General features: G+C 34.5%; 1 protein-coding gene across 1 annotated transcript in view; it reads left to right on the top strand.

Moving 5' to 3' along the window:
* LOC122814829 (zinc finger protein 19-like) overlaps positions 1-13,820 on the top strand; it is a 151,394-nt gene extending 137,574 nt beyond the window's left edge. The window contains exon 4 of the mRNA XM_044087124.1: positions 12,845-13,820. Coding sequence (XP_043943059.1) covers positions 12,845-13,710 — 866 coding nt within the window. The 3' untranslated portion in view covers positions 13,711-13,820. The remainder of the gene's footprint in view (positions 1-12,844) is intronic.
* The last annotated feature ends 1,705 nt before the right edge of the window (positions 13,821-15,525 follow it).

Below are 15,525 nucleotides of genomic sequence, written 5' to 3'. Positions count from 1 at the left end.
TCCAGTAAATATGTGCACATGAAAACACATTATACTTATAATTTTCATGTAAAAGCCACTTGTACTTCTACCAATGTGGTATACATGGCATCATGTCAACAGTAAAAAGTATCCAACGACTCACGAACTGAGGACAAAAAGAATTTATTCACTGGTAAATGTTAAGTGTGAGCAACTTCTTCAGACAATTAAACACCAAACCAATTAACAATTTATACTCTCATCACTGAAAGCCCACGTGTTTAATACATCAATTGTGGGTTAAAGTGGTGGAGTTACTTAAAAGTAAATAGGTCATAATATCTTAAAAACTATTTTAAAAATATTAAGAAGTGCACTTTGGAAGTATACTATAAAAAGTAGTAACTTCTAAACAGCATGTGTTTTTCTACAAAGGAATAATAATAATAATAATAGTAAACTGAGTCAACTCGCAAACAGAAACCTACTAGCTGCATATGTTATTGTATATGTATATGTAACTATGTACACAGCTGTAAAACCGGACAATTGTCAACAAAAGCAAATTGGCTCCTATAGTAGTGTTCAAAAGTAATCTCTTTCAAAAATAGATTCCCACCAATAGAGTTCTAGTCTTAACTTTTACATTTCTGTAATTAAACTGTAAAAATGAACACCGTAATCCTAAAAAATAGTAAAGTAGCCACTAAGTTGTTATATTTCAGTTACACTAACCACTATATGTTAACTTATATATATATTTATGTATGTGTGTTTATTAATATATAATATATATAAAATGTATATTAAATATAATACATTCAAAGTCAGCTTAGAAGGTGTTTTACATAGGTCTCTAATCGATACACAGGGGGGGTTGTAAAAATACAGTTCTACACTAGTTATACTTATTTTACTGCGTATAAGTGTGTATTTTCTGTTTAGTATATTGACCTTTATAAGTTATAAAATAACATAATCATAAAAATAAAAATAAAAATAAATAATAATAAATAAATATGGAGGTGTCTTGAATGATAACTATTTCATTGTATATAGTTAACAAATAAACACAGTCTAGTATTGTAAAATTATCATCATCTTGAAATAAATGTGTACCAAACCAGACTGAAAGAGCAAAAGTCAAAAAACAAAGAAATACTTAGTTCTTGTAATAATGTAGTACAATATTCAGTAGGAAGAGTGTGAACATACTAACAAGTGTGGATATTAGATAGTTATTTCCTGTTCAAGCTCCTTAGTTTTAATAAACAGCTAATGTTACAATGGTCGTTTAGACCTGGGTAGACAAATCATTGCCAAAATAGTTCTCTTTCCTCTAATAACAGGTTGTAAGGGCCACCTCTAATGTTGGTCTGAATCTGGTCTAATGCCATAAATTTAAAATTGTGGCCTGGATTTGCTAAAATGTGTTTTACCAACGCATTATCTACTTTTCTATTTTGTATAGCATATGTGTGTTCGTATACTCTTTCTTTGAAGTGCCTCTCAGTTTTTCCAATGTAGAAAGCTGTACATATTGTACAGGAAGCCACATACACTATAAGTTTAGAATGACAATTCATTTTATATTTCACTTGGTATTTTATGTTGTTAATAACTATCTGTTCTCCACTAGCCATGTGTTTGCACATGTTACAGCTTTCACATATAGTCATACCTTTCTTCCTGCTAAAGTTTTTTGTATAGTTACCTTCTAAAATATTTTTCAAATTGTTCCCTCTCCTGTATACTGTCATAGGAAGTTTGTCTAATTTGCAAGAAATACTTCTATCTTGCTGAATTAGGTTCCAGTTTTTAAGTAATAGTTTTTTAATATTGTCACTATCTAAGCTATATGTAGTTATGAAACTAAGTTTAAAAACGTTGTTAGATTCCATTGTTTTCTCCAAAGTATCTGCCTCTTGTAACGAATTGTCCTGATTTGTATTAAAAGTTACATCAACTCCTCTATCACCAGGCTGGTTCAAAATAGGTGATATAATGCCATAAGTTCTTTTATATCTCACTTCCTGGACTATCTCATCTACAAAAATAGAGTAGACTTAACACAGATGATACTATTTTTAGTGAACAGTTAAATGATACATTTAAAGATTTTGTTGATTATGGCTATGAAATGACTATCTTGAATGAATTAAAAAACTATGTGTCTGCTAATAGAGATTTATTGTATGCTCCATATTTTAGAAATCTATATTTCACAAACTCTGATATTAGAATAAATCTAACCGCAAGCCCTGATACACAAAGGTTTAGATATGTAACTGGTTATGCTAGTAAGGTTACTCTTGTTAAGCGTACAATCTATAAGTATTGGCCCATCTTAATGGCATCTCCTGAACTTACAAAACTGTTAGGTGATAAGCCATTTTTTAGTTTTAGAAATATGAGAAGTCTTAAAAGTATGTTATGTTACAAGGATTTATGCCCTCCCTCAAATTTGTCTTTTGATAGACCTATTTGTTCTGTATCCTATTTTGGTACTTATCCATGCCATCACTGTTCCTGTTGTTCTGACTTGGTTACTGTTTTGGAATCCAGTAAATATGTGCACATGAAAACACATTATACTTATAATTTTCATGTAAAAGCCACTTGTACTTCTACCAATGTGGTATACATGGCATCATGTACTGTATGCCCTGCATATTACATTGGTAAGACTACATGTAGACTTAAGGATAGGATTATTGAGCACAAGTCAGAAATCAGGAGGCAGTGTGCTCAGAATGCTTTATTTAAACATATTGAGACTCATGGAGACCGACATACATTTAGGTTTAGGGTTATAGACTTGGTTGTTCCTTCTAGTAGATATGGTGATATTAATAACTTTCTTGAGACTAAAGAATATCAGTGGATAGTACGTCTAGGAGCTGATAGCCCTCCTGGCATTAACAGTACAGTCAGCATTAAACCTATCCTTGTTGGATTGCAACGCAGTATGAAATGAGTATTTTATTGATTTTTATGTTTTTTTATATATTTTTTATATATTTTTTTATATATTTTTTATATATATCTTTTTTATATATATTTTTGTATTTTTGCATTTATATAGTTGAGGTAGATAAATGTATTGTATGTATGTGTATGTGTATATATATTCACACACTTTTTTTTAAAAGTTTTCCTAAATGTTTTCATTAAATGTATACACCTTTTTGAAATGCATTTTTGAATATGTCATGTGACTTTGGCTGCAGTCACATGATTCTCTGGCTTGTATAAAAGCAGTTGCTTAGTGTATGTCTGTATTCAGTATTGAGAAAGGGTTATTCCCGAAAGCTTTGCGTTATAAAGTGTTTTGTTCTCAACATCCTTTGTGTGATTTTTGGATTTTCTTGCAGTTTGTCTTCCTCATCAAAAGCAAAGCCAGGATTAACGAAAGTTAAAAAAAATGCATGCTTGCTTTTTTTTTTTTTTTTTTTTTTTTATTTTGCCAGAGCTTCGTGGCAGTTTAATTTCCTGCTGTGAAGTATGGACTTTATTTTTCCCTAACATCCTGTTGGAATATTCTCCAATCAAGGTAAAGATGTACATTTCACCCATTGTCTAAAATGTTTTTCTGTGCTTTTGTTACTCTGAGCATTGACTCTTGTAATACTACGTAAATATTTATTTATTTATTTATTGACATTTGATTACTGGGAAAGTTCGACTGGGTAGAAGCCTATTTTCCGAGGAGGCGGGGGAGAAAAGCTCCAAATTATTACAAAACCATTTAAGAACAATAATTTTACAATCTTCAAAAATAAAACAAAAGCATATGCAGTTTAAATAATTATAACAAATTAGACATAATATAAAACATTGGTTAAGAATCGATACAAAGTATATGACAATCATTTAATATCTAGAGAAATTGTAGGCAGTTTGCAGAGAAAGTAAAGGTAACTTAGTCTAATACAAATATAGGAATTGCAGTATGAAGTGAGGGAAAAATAGGCTTGTGGTATATTTAGATAGAAGTCAGGGAAGAGAATTAGATAGCAGTAAGGAAGTAAATGAAGAAGGGAAAGTAAGGAAGTAAGGAATGAAAAGCTAACACTACTTGTTCATATTTAGAGATATATTTCATCCTGGTTTTGAACAAGGACAGAGCCAGATTTTAACTAGGAAGTCTTTCAGAGTGGTTTTGAAAAATGTGAGGTAGGGTATAGACCTGATGGATACAAGTAAGGAGTTCCTGGCCTTGGCAACCTTGTATGAGTACAGACAATGCTCAGCAGATTTGTTAGGTTTGTAGACATACAGGAGTTTTTGGCCACTGAATTGCAATGGCCGACTGGGGACATAGTTATGTAGAATGTTTTTAAGTGTTGGACAGGCAGATGGATTCTGGATAATTTTATAGGTGGCAAGAAGTTGTGTATATGTTAGTTGATGTGACAGTTCTTACCAATTTAGGCTTTTCAGTGCTATACAGTGGTGGGTTCTGAAAGGGGTATGTGCTGCAAATTTAGCAACTTTCTTATAGCATCATTCTAGTTTTAATTTTTATGAAGCCTGGAAATTAGCAAGGAAAGAATCACCATAAAGAGGAGTGGAGAGGAGATTTACTACGAGAAGTGACGTCAGTGGTGGTATTATCAGGAGAGAAGACTTTAAATGTTGTTTTCATAAGAGAGGGATTTGGGGAAAAAGTAGTAGTCTGGTCTTTCTAAGGTTGAGCATGAGTTGTGAGTTAGATAAGAGTTGTTCCTGCAGGACATAGCCTAGCAATTGTTTTTAAATACATTTTAAAGTGTTTTGGTGAGTGGAGATAAGATTACTATAGGTCTAAAGTTATTAATGTCTGTTGAATTTCCTCCTTTGTGCAGGGGGAGAATGTGTGAATTTTTACAGAGAGTGGTAATATGAGATTCCTGGATTGACCTATTTATAAGAGTTGAGACAGGATAGGCAATGCCACTGGCTACGATTTTAGGCATTTCCTTGAAGAAGAGCACAGTTTAAGTTTGTTTAAGAGAAGTTCTATATAGGATGTGGACACAGGTTTGAAGGTGAAAGTAGATGTGATGATATGTGGCTGTTGGGCAGGGTTGAGATTAGATGTTGAGGAATCCTTGGTAAAGGATGTTAAACTATCTATAAAATATGAGTTGAACTGTATTGCAGTTTGGGGTGGTGAGTTATATGGAGAGGAGTTTTAGTTGAATTTTTGGCTGGGATGTAAGATTTCTTTAATGGATGTCTAAAAGTTTTTAAGGTTGTGTTTAGTATTATTCTAAAAGTTATTATAGTATAGTTTTTGTCTTCATTTATTTGCTTTTTAGTATGATTGCAAAGCATTCTGAAGTTTTCAAGATATTGATTCATAGATTTGTACTAGGCTAACTGCCCTGGTGGGCCATTTTAAGCCTATCAAGTTACCCCATGTAAGAATCAAACCCTGCACCTTGTGTTTGTAAGGTAAACATCTTAACTATTATGACATCCTCTGTTTTATATTTTTGCCATTCTTTGCACATTTTTTTTTTGTATCTTGCATTAGCATTCTATTCTTTTTGGATAGCCAGTTTGTATTATTTGTTGTTAGTCTCTACCTTCTAGGAGGTACAAGGCTATTTAGGACATTTAGAAAAGTTGTGTTGAATTCAATTACATCATTGTCTAAGGGGAGGATTTTCAGGAGGTTCCAGTTAATAGATGACAGTGTAGTAATAAACATTTCTGGGTTAAACTTGGAAAGGTTACTTGTTTTACAAATATGATGTTTAACTGGATATGTGATATGACTAGTCGTATAGATTGGGAGATGATCACTGAGAGAGTCTGACCTTGTACCTGTGATGATGTTTGCTAGTGTCTGATACTAGGATCCAGTCTAACAGAAAATTTGATGTCTTGCTATAATGTGTGGGGCTATTACATAGTTGTGTGAGACCATATACGTTCATGCTAGATTTAGGGGAGTTAGAGTTTATGTCCAACCAATTGACATTCACATCACCTAGTAATATTATTTCTTGTGAAATGTTATGGATATCCAATGTAGGATATCTTCAAGTATAGCTGTATTGTCACCAGGAGATATATAAAGGACAGTAATACATATTTGCTTATAACTGTTTATTTTGAGGAAAGCAGTAAGAAGCTCTGCTGAACTGAATTTTGATATTGGTTTGCTGTAAGGGGGAATCTGGTAGGTGCTGGGAAATATTAAAGCAATACCACCACCTTTCCTCTTTATACGGTCATTACAGATGATATTATAGCCAGGAGGTATAACTTGAGAGTAATTTCTGCTGGGTTTAAGCCAAGTTTCATTTACAGTGGGAACATCAAGCTTATGTTGGGTAATCCAGGCATATAGTTCAGCAGTTTTATTTCCTACACTTCTAACATTTAGTGCAGCAAAAATTAGATCACCAGGGTTGGGGATAGGCTGTTATTTGGTTACAGAAGTGTGTGGAAGAGAATTAATGTTATGTTCATTGTGATAGGTGGGGACAGGATTAGGGTGTGTATCTCCTTCTAGAAAATTTTTTGTATATTGGGGAATTATGCATACTTGTTTTTTGGAGAGGATTCTTGCACTTGAGGTTTATTTTTGCTTGAGCTGAAGTGCAATTAATCAGCCTATACTGGGAATAAAGGTGAGGGGCAATGCTAAACAGGTTTGGTGCAATGTATGGTGAGTGTAAAGAGGAGGTATGGATATGTAGTTGGGACAGAGTTGGAGAGATGTTGCAATATATTATTGAGTCATGGTAGGATAAAAGATGGCACTGCAGGAGGAGAAGAATAGAGGATAAGATGAAGCTTAGCATAATTAAGTACATAAATCTGTATTTTATAGATGTCAGGTGGTGGGGAAGTAGCAATGAGGAAGGAAACAGGAAGTTGCAGGACAGTAGTAGAATCGGTGATGGTGGAGTGTGAAAGCTGGAAGAGGACAGGTAAGGAGAGACGTACGTTCTATAAAAGAAGAGAAGTAGGTTGTCCTGGTATCTTCTCCGGGTTGTAAGGAATAGAGGGGTATGAAAGGCTGCAGTATAATAATGTAATCAAAATAAGAAGAGGGATTATTTGGGAAAAGAAAAATATACAATGTGGAATAATAGGTACTATTAGGGAGGGTTGTGATTATAAATGGATATAGTACAAAGCAGTATGGGAGGAAGAAAGATAGTTGGGAATGCGGCTAGAAATTAAATAGAGACAGGAAAGTAGAAAACAAGAAACTGAAGTGTATGCATAGAAGCAGTAAGGTCATTTGGGGAGGGTTTCAGAATAAGAATTACAAGTGAAATGTGTATGTAAGAAGTATAATATTAGAGGAAGAGGAGGTGGGTGGAAATTGAGGTTAAGGTAGAGGAGCAAAGTGAAGCCAAGTGGATTTCCCACCCTCATGTCAATTTATGACTGAGAACAATCAGTTTTAGCCAGAACAAAGCAATTAACAAAGAGATGCAAATAAAACAGGTTGCCTGTCATTTCCTGAGACTAAATAAGTGGCATATGCAGTATAGTCTACTGGTCAAGCAAAAGGGGGACACTGGACAACTTAGTAAGAAGTACTTAGAGTGCACAGACTATTCACAGAGACTTTCTTAAACAGAACAGGCATGTATTTAACTGATTAAAGTTAATACACAGCCAGGTTTTTCATGATAAACATGCTTATATTAAACAATGACAAAAGGCTCAGTAAACTTGTAGGTCTAGGGCCTTGTGGCAGAGCTCCTGCAATATCGGGGTCAGATTCAGTGATCGCAGGCTCTGAAATGAAAGAAAGAAAAAAAACTCTACTAAGCTGTAAAATTATATTGAGGTAGTAAAGTTAGTACTTATTTTTCAAAAAAGAGATAGAGGAAGGACCAGAGTAAGTCAGAGCAAGAGAATATGGGGAAATATAAGAGTAGAAAAAGTGTATGAATGTAAGCTCAAAGTAGTTTTAGCAGGAAGTATACCAGGAGAGAACCATAGTAATGCAGTGTAAATGTACAGCTGTATCGACCAAATTAGCATAACATGGCACTACACTGATAAGCACAATGTAACACCATCACTTAGAAAAACATCATGGGATTAACCAGCACATCAAAAATAGTGTTTTTATATATATATATATATATATATATATATATATATATATATATATATATATATATTTACATATATATATATATATATATATATATATATATATATATATATATATATATATAAATATATATATATATATATATTATATATATAAATATATATATATATATATATATATATATATATATATATATATATATATATATATATATATATATATATATTGGTCCTAGTCACATTGTGGAAACATAGTTCATCAAAACTGTGTTTCCACGGACACAATTTAGCAAAAGTGCATTTTATCGAAAATGCACTCTCGCTAAAGAGAGAGTGGAAAATTAAAGAAAGCATGCAGTTTGCATGCACCGTTAGTTGTAAATCAACGTATAGTGTTGATTTACAACTAACAAAACTGCCAATGACATTGTGGTACAGTGAGGATAAGGGAATATTCCCTTTTCCCCACTGTAGTGCGATCTCGGAGTGAGAATAATAAAGTAGGGGGTGTGGGGGGTGCAGCCCCCACATGGGGTGGTGCATTTTGCTAAAGTGTGTCCGCAGAAACACGATTCGATGAACTGTATTTTCGATCAAACGACAGGGACCCATATATATATATATATATATATATATATATATATATATATATATATATACACACACACACATATGTCTTAAAGAGAAACAAGCTCAGCATACATAAATCTTATCCGATCTGAATGAAAATATAACAAATATAACACACTGCCAAAGACTTTTTATTGTTTTCCACATTCTTAGAACAAATAGAAATAGTGGCTGAGTGTAAGAGGGGACAGCACTGAAGGCATATTTGGCAATACATTTTACTACACTGACAGTCCAACCCTCAGGTCGGTTTATAACTGACAGCAATCAGTTTATAGCCCGAACAAAGCAATTAACAGAGATATGCAGGTAAAACAGGTTGTCTCTCATTTCCTGAGACTAAATAACTGGCATATGCAGTATTGTCTACTGTTCAAGCAACAGTGGGTATTCGCCAACTTAGTAAGAAGTCCTTACAGTGCATGGACTATTCACAGATACTTTAATTCAAAGTGCAGGCATGTATTTAACTGATTAAAGTTAGTACATAGCTAGGTTCTTCAAGATAAATATGCTTACATTAAACACTGAGAAAATTCTCAGTAAACTTGTAGTTATAGGGACTTGTGGCAGAGCTCCTGGAATATTGAGGTCAGATATAGTAACCACAGGCTCTGTTCTATGAAGGAAGATACTGACTGAATGTAAAAGGAGACAAGTAGGACTATCCTGGAATGTGATTCACAAGCAGAGTTACCCCTCCTGCCTCCCTCTACTGTTTTATTTTACATGAGACTGCAGTTTGAAGTCTGACTGATACATTCACATGTAGTTCTATTACTTCTGTATTGATTAAACTGCACTGACTGCTTGCTTTTTGCTGCACCATTTCCAAGATCTGCTATCTGAGCTATATAGCATATGCTGTTAGTGAATTTGTTTCCTTAAAGACTGTTTGCATTTCTTCTTTACTTCCAGTGTACTCCACCCTTCCACAGCCAATGATGAGAAGTTGGTAGATATTCTTAGAGTCTGCGTAAAACATCTGATGTATGGATTTTTCCAGTGGAAGTTTTCATAGTAGAGAAATAACATCATGTTATGTATGTTTCCTACTGATCTTTGAGATAGTTCTGAGAGGCGGTTTTGTTCAGCCTCGTCTTATCTCCATTGCCATGGAATGTGAATAGATCAAAGACCTCTGTTACATCATTTTCAGATATATAGATATTATCTCTTACCAAGGCATTATTTAATATTGAGCCATGTAGTTGATTTATTCAAAACTGGCTTACATATTTGCTGTTAAATGAATGTTGGGAAATGCACACTTCATAAAGAATCTGGCTTCTTCATCAGTACCTCAGGTTTGGGAACATGCTCAAGTTAAGAGAATTAAAAATAAGGTAGACACCGACTCATTGTTCTGTCTTTGGGAGAAAGCATGGTACGTTCTCCAGTGTGCATGCCCTGTGGCAGAAGTCAGAGCTACAAAGAAAGAGGGAAGCATGATATTCCTCGAGTAGCATACACAGTGGTATGAGAGAGAAATTATTTGGTACTCCTCTTTGCTGTTCCTGGTGTGATGGTCTCTAACTTGTATTTATTTGGATGAAGGATCTTGTTTTTTCCAGTGACTTACCTTTGACTGCGTCTCACCCTCAAGATCAGTTCAAGCAATAGAAGCTCTCTGTATCTTTAGAAATCTGGAATACTTCCCACTGAAAGGGCATGTCCAGAATCTGAAGGCAAGGAGAAATGGGAATGACTGATTATAATGGTATAGTGGGGAGGTTGAGGATCCATTTTGGCTAGATTAAGAAATCAGTAAAGGAGGAGCTCTCATTAGGAAAAAGAAAATCATGCCTTTTATAAACAGCAGTGTGGTGGCAGATTACAAAGCTCCTAGTGTCCCCATGCATAGGATTTCCCACTGCACACTTCTAAGAAAATGTATTATTTCTAAGTTTGTATGTTATACTAACTCACATTTCGATATGGAGAGCTGCTTATTATTTTTGTTATAAAAAAAAATGGAAATTTTAGTAAGTCCCAGCTTTCTTTCCAAATGGCTTTGTATAACTTTGCTTTGAAAAATTTAGCTGTAGCGAGCAAGCATAATGCTCTCATTGGCATACCACACACACACACACACACACACACACACACACACACACACACACACACACACAAACACTACACATATGTAAGTGCAAGTGCGTGTGTGTGTTTGTGTTTATTTGTGAGAGTGGACACAATCAATATGAGATAAACAGACATCTAGGTCATTTATGCTATAATAGCGGGTTTGATCGCTAGGACAACTGTTATTTTTATTTGTATTTTTATTTTTTAGTCATATGTTTTTAAAATATTTTTTTAATTTTTATTTTTAGCTTGAGTTAGAATCTAATAACTGTCTGCAAGAGTGTGCTCTATTATCGTACATTTTTTTTAAGAGACGTGCTTTCTTCTTTTAGGATTTGAAGAAACTAACATTGATGTATTTCACAGTGAGGGCTTGGGAAATTAGCTGCAAAGTAGCTCATTTATTTTACATTTTAATACATGCCCCCACCATTTTCGTATTGCATCTTCACTGTCAACTGGATTTTTTATGTTGTTATAAATATATTTTAACCCCCATTTTTTACATTTAAGATTTTATCTACTCAGGCTTCTTCTCCTAAATTCTCTACTCTCTGAAAACACACTGGGGCAATCCAAAAGCAGCATACAAATTAGGGTGGAGAAAGCATACAATCTTAATTCAACCCAAGGGTAGCTGTTGATTGGCTCTATTTCTCCAGTCGTCCAGTCTTTTATCTCTGCTCTCTGAAATCACACTGATCAATCTGAAAACAGTATTCAGATTAGGGTGGAGAAAACACCCAGTCGTAATTTGACCCAAGGCTTGTTGCTGTTTGGCTCTGTCTCCGCAGGCATTCACCCTTTGCTGGTTACTGTACAATCCCTCCTACTTCACTGTACTGTTTTATTCTGTATGAATCTGTGAATGGTTTCAATGTAAAATATATTTGATGGATTTCTTGTATTTTTGAATACCTAAGTTATTAAGCTATTGCTTAGTTTATAGGCTTATAGGAACATTTTTTATTATCCAAAATTCAGATCTCTCAAAGGGTAGACATCTTCTTTCTGTAATCTGTTTATGTAGCTACTAATATATCGATGGATGGAAGTGTGTTAATGCTTGTGCCTTTAAATGTTTTATTTATATTTTGTTATGTATTTTGTCACGTAGTTATTTTGTTCAGCATTATATTATTATTTACATTCTCCGGTATCACACTGGTGTCATTCTTAAGCATATTTAGCATATTTTTGTTTATCTAGTGACATCCTTCACCTTTGCATATACTTTTGTGCATGGAAGGAAAATTTCCCCTCTGTATTTTATAAAGTGTTGCATTTATAAGAACAATGAAGTATTGTGCTACACTACAAAATGTACAGAGAGCTCTCACTGTGCATGTGTGTGTGTGTGTGTGTGTGTGTGTGTGTGTGTGTGTGTGTAAACCAAAAGACTGAAAATTCAAAATACTGAATGATGGAATTTGCCCCTTCTCTACTGTTGTGCGATCTTGGAGTTGGTATATATAGTTAGCAGAGGGTGTGGGAGGCTCAGACCCCCGCATGAGGAATGCAGGGAGGCTTGCCCCCTGCATTAAAAATGTGTTCAGTATTTTGACTTTTCAGTCTTTTGGTCTGTCAGTCTTCTGAAGTAGACCCATATATTGTAGCACAAAAATAATTGATTCTGTGACTTTGCTAATTAATGAACTTTTCATTATCTGCAATGCCATTGCCTTAAAATCATATTTACTGTTTCCAAAGACTTCATCAGAATACACATTTACAAAAACAACCTCCTTAAATAACACTTCAATAAATCAATTAACCAATTAGTCTTAAAAATGCTTGTCAGACTTAAATTAATACAGATCACAGAGTGTTTAAACAGTGCATTAGTTTCATCATGTGTCTTGATACCATATATGTTATTTAAGGAGGTTGTTTTCATATTTACTGTTTCCAAACATGTTTTAAAATATAGGTGTAGCCTGTGTGTTCAGGTTCTAATGAATATGTACATACAATCTGTCAAATATAAAAAAAAACTGTTTTCATTTATATAGTTGTTACTTAAGTTGCAGACATGTTGAGATGTATGTTCTTTTACCATAATCTGATATCATTTCATCTCTGTTTTTAGTTACCAAGACAGTGAACTCCAAAGGGAGATGCGTTAAATATTTGACGTGTGGAAAATGCTATCTTAATCACAGACGAGATATGTTATATCAGCATCCACAGTGTCAGAAGACATTTCATGTCCTGCATTCTGTTTTTGTCAAACGTATGACTCATGAAGAAAAGGAATGTAATAATACTGAACAGTTGAAGAACACATCAGAATTAAACATTGACCATTGTCCAGGAAGTTTTTTTAATGAGCAGTGCATCATTATAGGAGAGCAAAACTTCAAAGTGAATAAGCAAAATCAACATGCTGACTCCGTCCAGAACTTTTCGGATCAGAGCAGAATCATGTTACATCAAACAACCTTTATGGGGAACAAACAGATCAGTTGTGGTGAACATGTTCAGAATTTTTCACAGCAGGATAACACCAGACACTGTGTTCACATTCACTCAGAAGGACATAGAAACAACTGCCATGAATGTGGTAAAAACTACACATCAGATAGTGGCTTTGTAACTCAGCAACAGAGCAATAAGGAGGAAAAGCCATTTATATGTCCTGAGTGTGGCATGAATTTGAAATCAGACAGTGAACTGTTGATTCATCAACAGACTCACACAGGATGCAAACGATTTATATGCTGTGAGTGCGGCACAAGTTTTTCACGGTATACTGCCTTCACTGCACATCAGCAAATGCAGACCTCTTGCAGAGTTTATATATGCAATGAATGTGATAAGAGTTTTGCTTCAGAAAGTGAACTTGGACTACACGAGCAAATCCATGCAGAGAGGCAATTTTGCTGTGAAGAGTGTGGCAAGACCTTTGTGCAGCAAAAAAACTTTAGAGCTCATCAACAGATACACATAGGTTAAAACTTCCTCATATAACATAAAATTGACATTTGGAATGTCTGAATGTAGAGATGATAAAATCAGCAAGCAAAGGAGAGTATTATTGCTGTAATTGAATTCATCCTCAGGTCTTGGTGATTACATTTCATGAGATGGACCCTGTTTTTGTAAAATCTTACTAGGACGACACTGATATATAGACTGTATTTTTATATAGCATATATCATGGACAGAAGTAGGTTAAAAATAAAAAAAGATAGCTGGGTACACAAGACCCAGGTAAAAAAGTACTCAGTCCTGGTAGACACACTGGAGCCAGAACTGGACAAAATGACTGTGTAGAATCATCAAGACATGGAAACATTCCTAAACTGGGGTTAGGGCAGGCTCAAGGAAAGGATGTCACCCTGTTGTAGAAGGTAGCAGTGGTTCACAAAAATTACAAAAACTGACAGGCCAAAAAAGAGCTATAAAGATGATAGAGTGGACTATTGAGGGTAAGAAACAAATTATGTATTGTTACTATTATGCAAGAAGCCCAGCATTTCCAAAGAGAAGATGCACAAAAATATTGACAGAAATTAGAGGAAAGAAAAATACTTGCACAAGAAAAACTGTCAGAAGCTTCAAATAAAAATTTGTGTACATTAATGCAACAGATTCATGAAAACCATTATATAGACCAATAATCCTTGGGGAGTTTGGAAAAAGAAGCAACTAAGGAAGTGCAAAAATATAAAGAATAAAATCTAGAGATTTTTTTGAAAGGTGTGAAAAAGAAATATGGAGATAGGAAAGAAAGAGAAATCTGATTTGTTGCAATATTTATGCAAAGGAGAAAGCCAAATTAATCAATACAAAAAAGCAGCTCCAAAGATATTTGAAGAGATATACAAGCAGAGGCACCCAGATATGGAAAATTTCACAATACAAAAACAAGATCACAAAAGGGGAATGTAGAACAGAAGATTAGTAAAGTGGAAGTTAGAAAAATAGGGTCTATATTGAATTATCGTCCGCTTAGGTTGTTGAATGCTTAAACATCGACACCTAAGCATCGGAAGCTGACAATAGCGAATGGCCACATAATCGAATTCTTTCCTCTTGAAAGAATTTGCATGGCCATTATTGGGGATTTTCCCTTTCCCCAATGTAGAGCAATCTCGGAGTTGGTATATTTAGTTAGGGGGGTGTGGGGGGCACAGCCCCCCACATTAGGAGGGTGGGGGTGAAGCCCCCCACTATGTTTGGGTGTGTTTGTTTATTTTGTTTATGGATGGCCACGCAAATTCTTTCCTGAGGAAAGAATTCAGTTATGTGACTGTTCGCTATTGTCAGCTTTTGACGCTTAGTTGTCAGTGTTTTAGGATTTGACAACCTAAGCTCTCAATGATATGATATAGACATGAAAAATAGAAGCTGAAGTGATAGAGTCTTGTAAAGTGAAGGATCTTGTGTAGAAAGTATAATGCAGGTTATGTCACAGCATGATAGATCAATGAGCCCCCCCCCCCCCCATGTAAGGAGAAACAGGAGGAGCAGGAGACATCTGAAGAAGAAATATGAACATGGGAAAAAAGAGATTTAATATGCTGCAATATTTATATAAAGGAGAAAGCAAGACTAATGAATGCAAAAAATCAGCACCAAAATACCTGAAGAGAAATACAGGCAATGGCATCCAGATAAGGAAAATTTTACAATATAAAAAATTAAGAAAACACAGGGGAAAGTAGAAAAGAGGATTCATAATGAACAAGTTAAAGAAATAGAAACTGAAGTTATGGATTATCTATGAAGTGAAGGATTTAGTGTAAAAAATCTAACTCTGGTAAC

Source organism: Protopterus annectens, chromosome 11.part0, assembly GCF_019279795.1.
Source record: "Protopterus annectens isolate FY-2018-M chromosome 11.part0, PAN1.0, whole genome shotgun sequence".
Lineage (NCBI taxonomy): Eukaryota > Metazoa > Chordata > Ceratodontiformes > Protopteridae > Protopterus > Protopterus annectens.
This window is presented reverse-complemented; position numbering and strand designations above follow the sequence as displayed.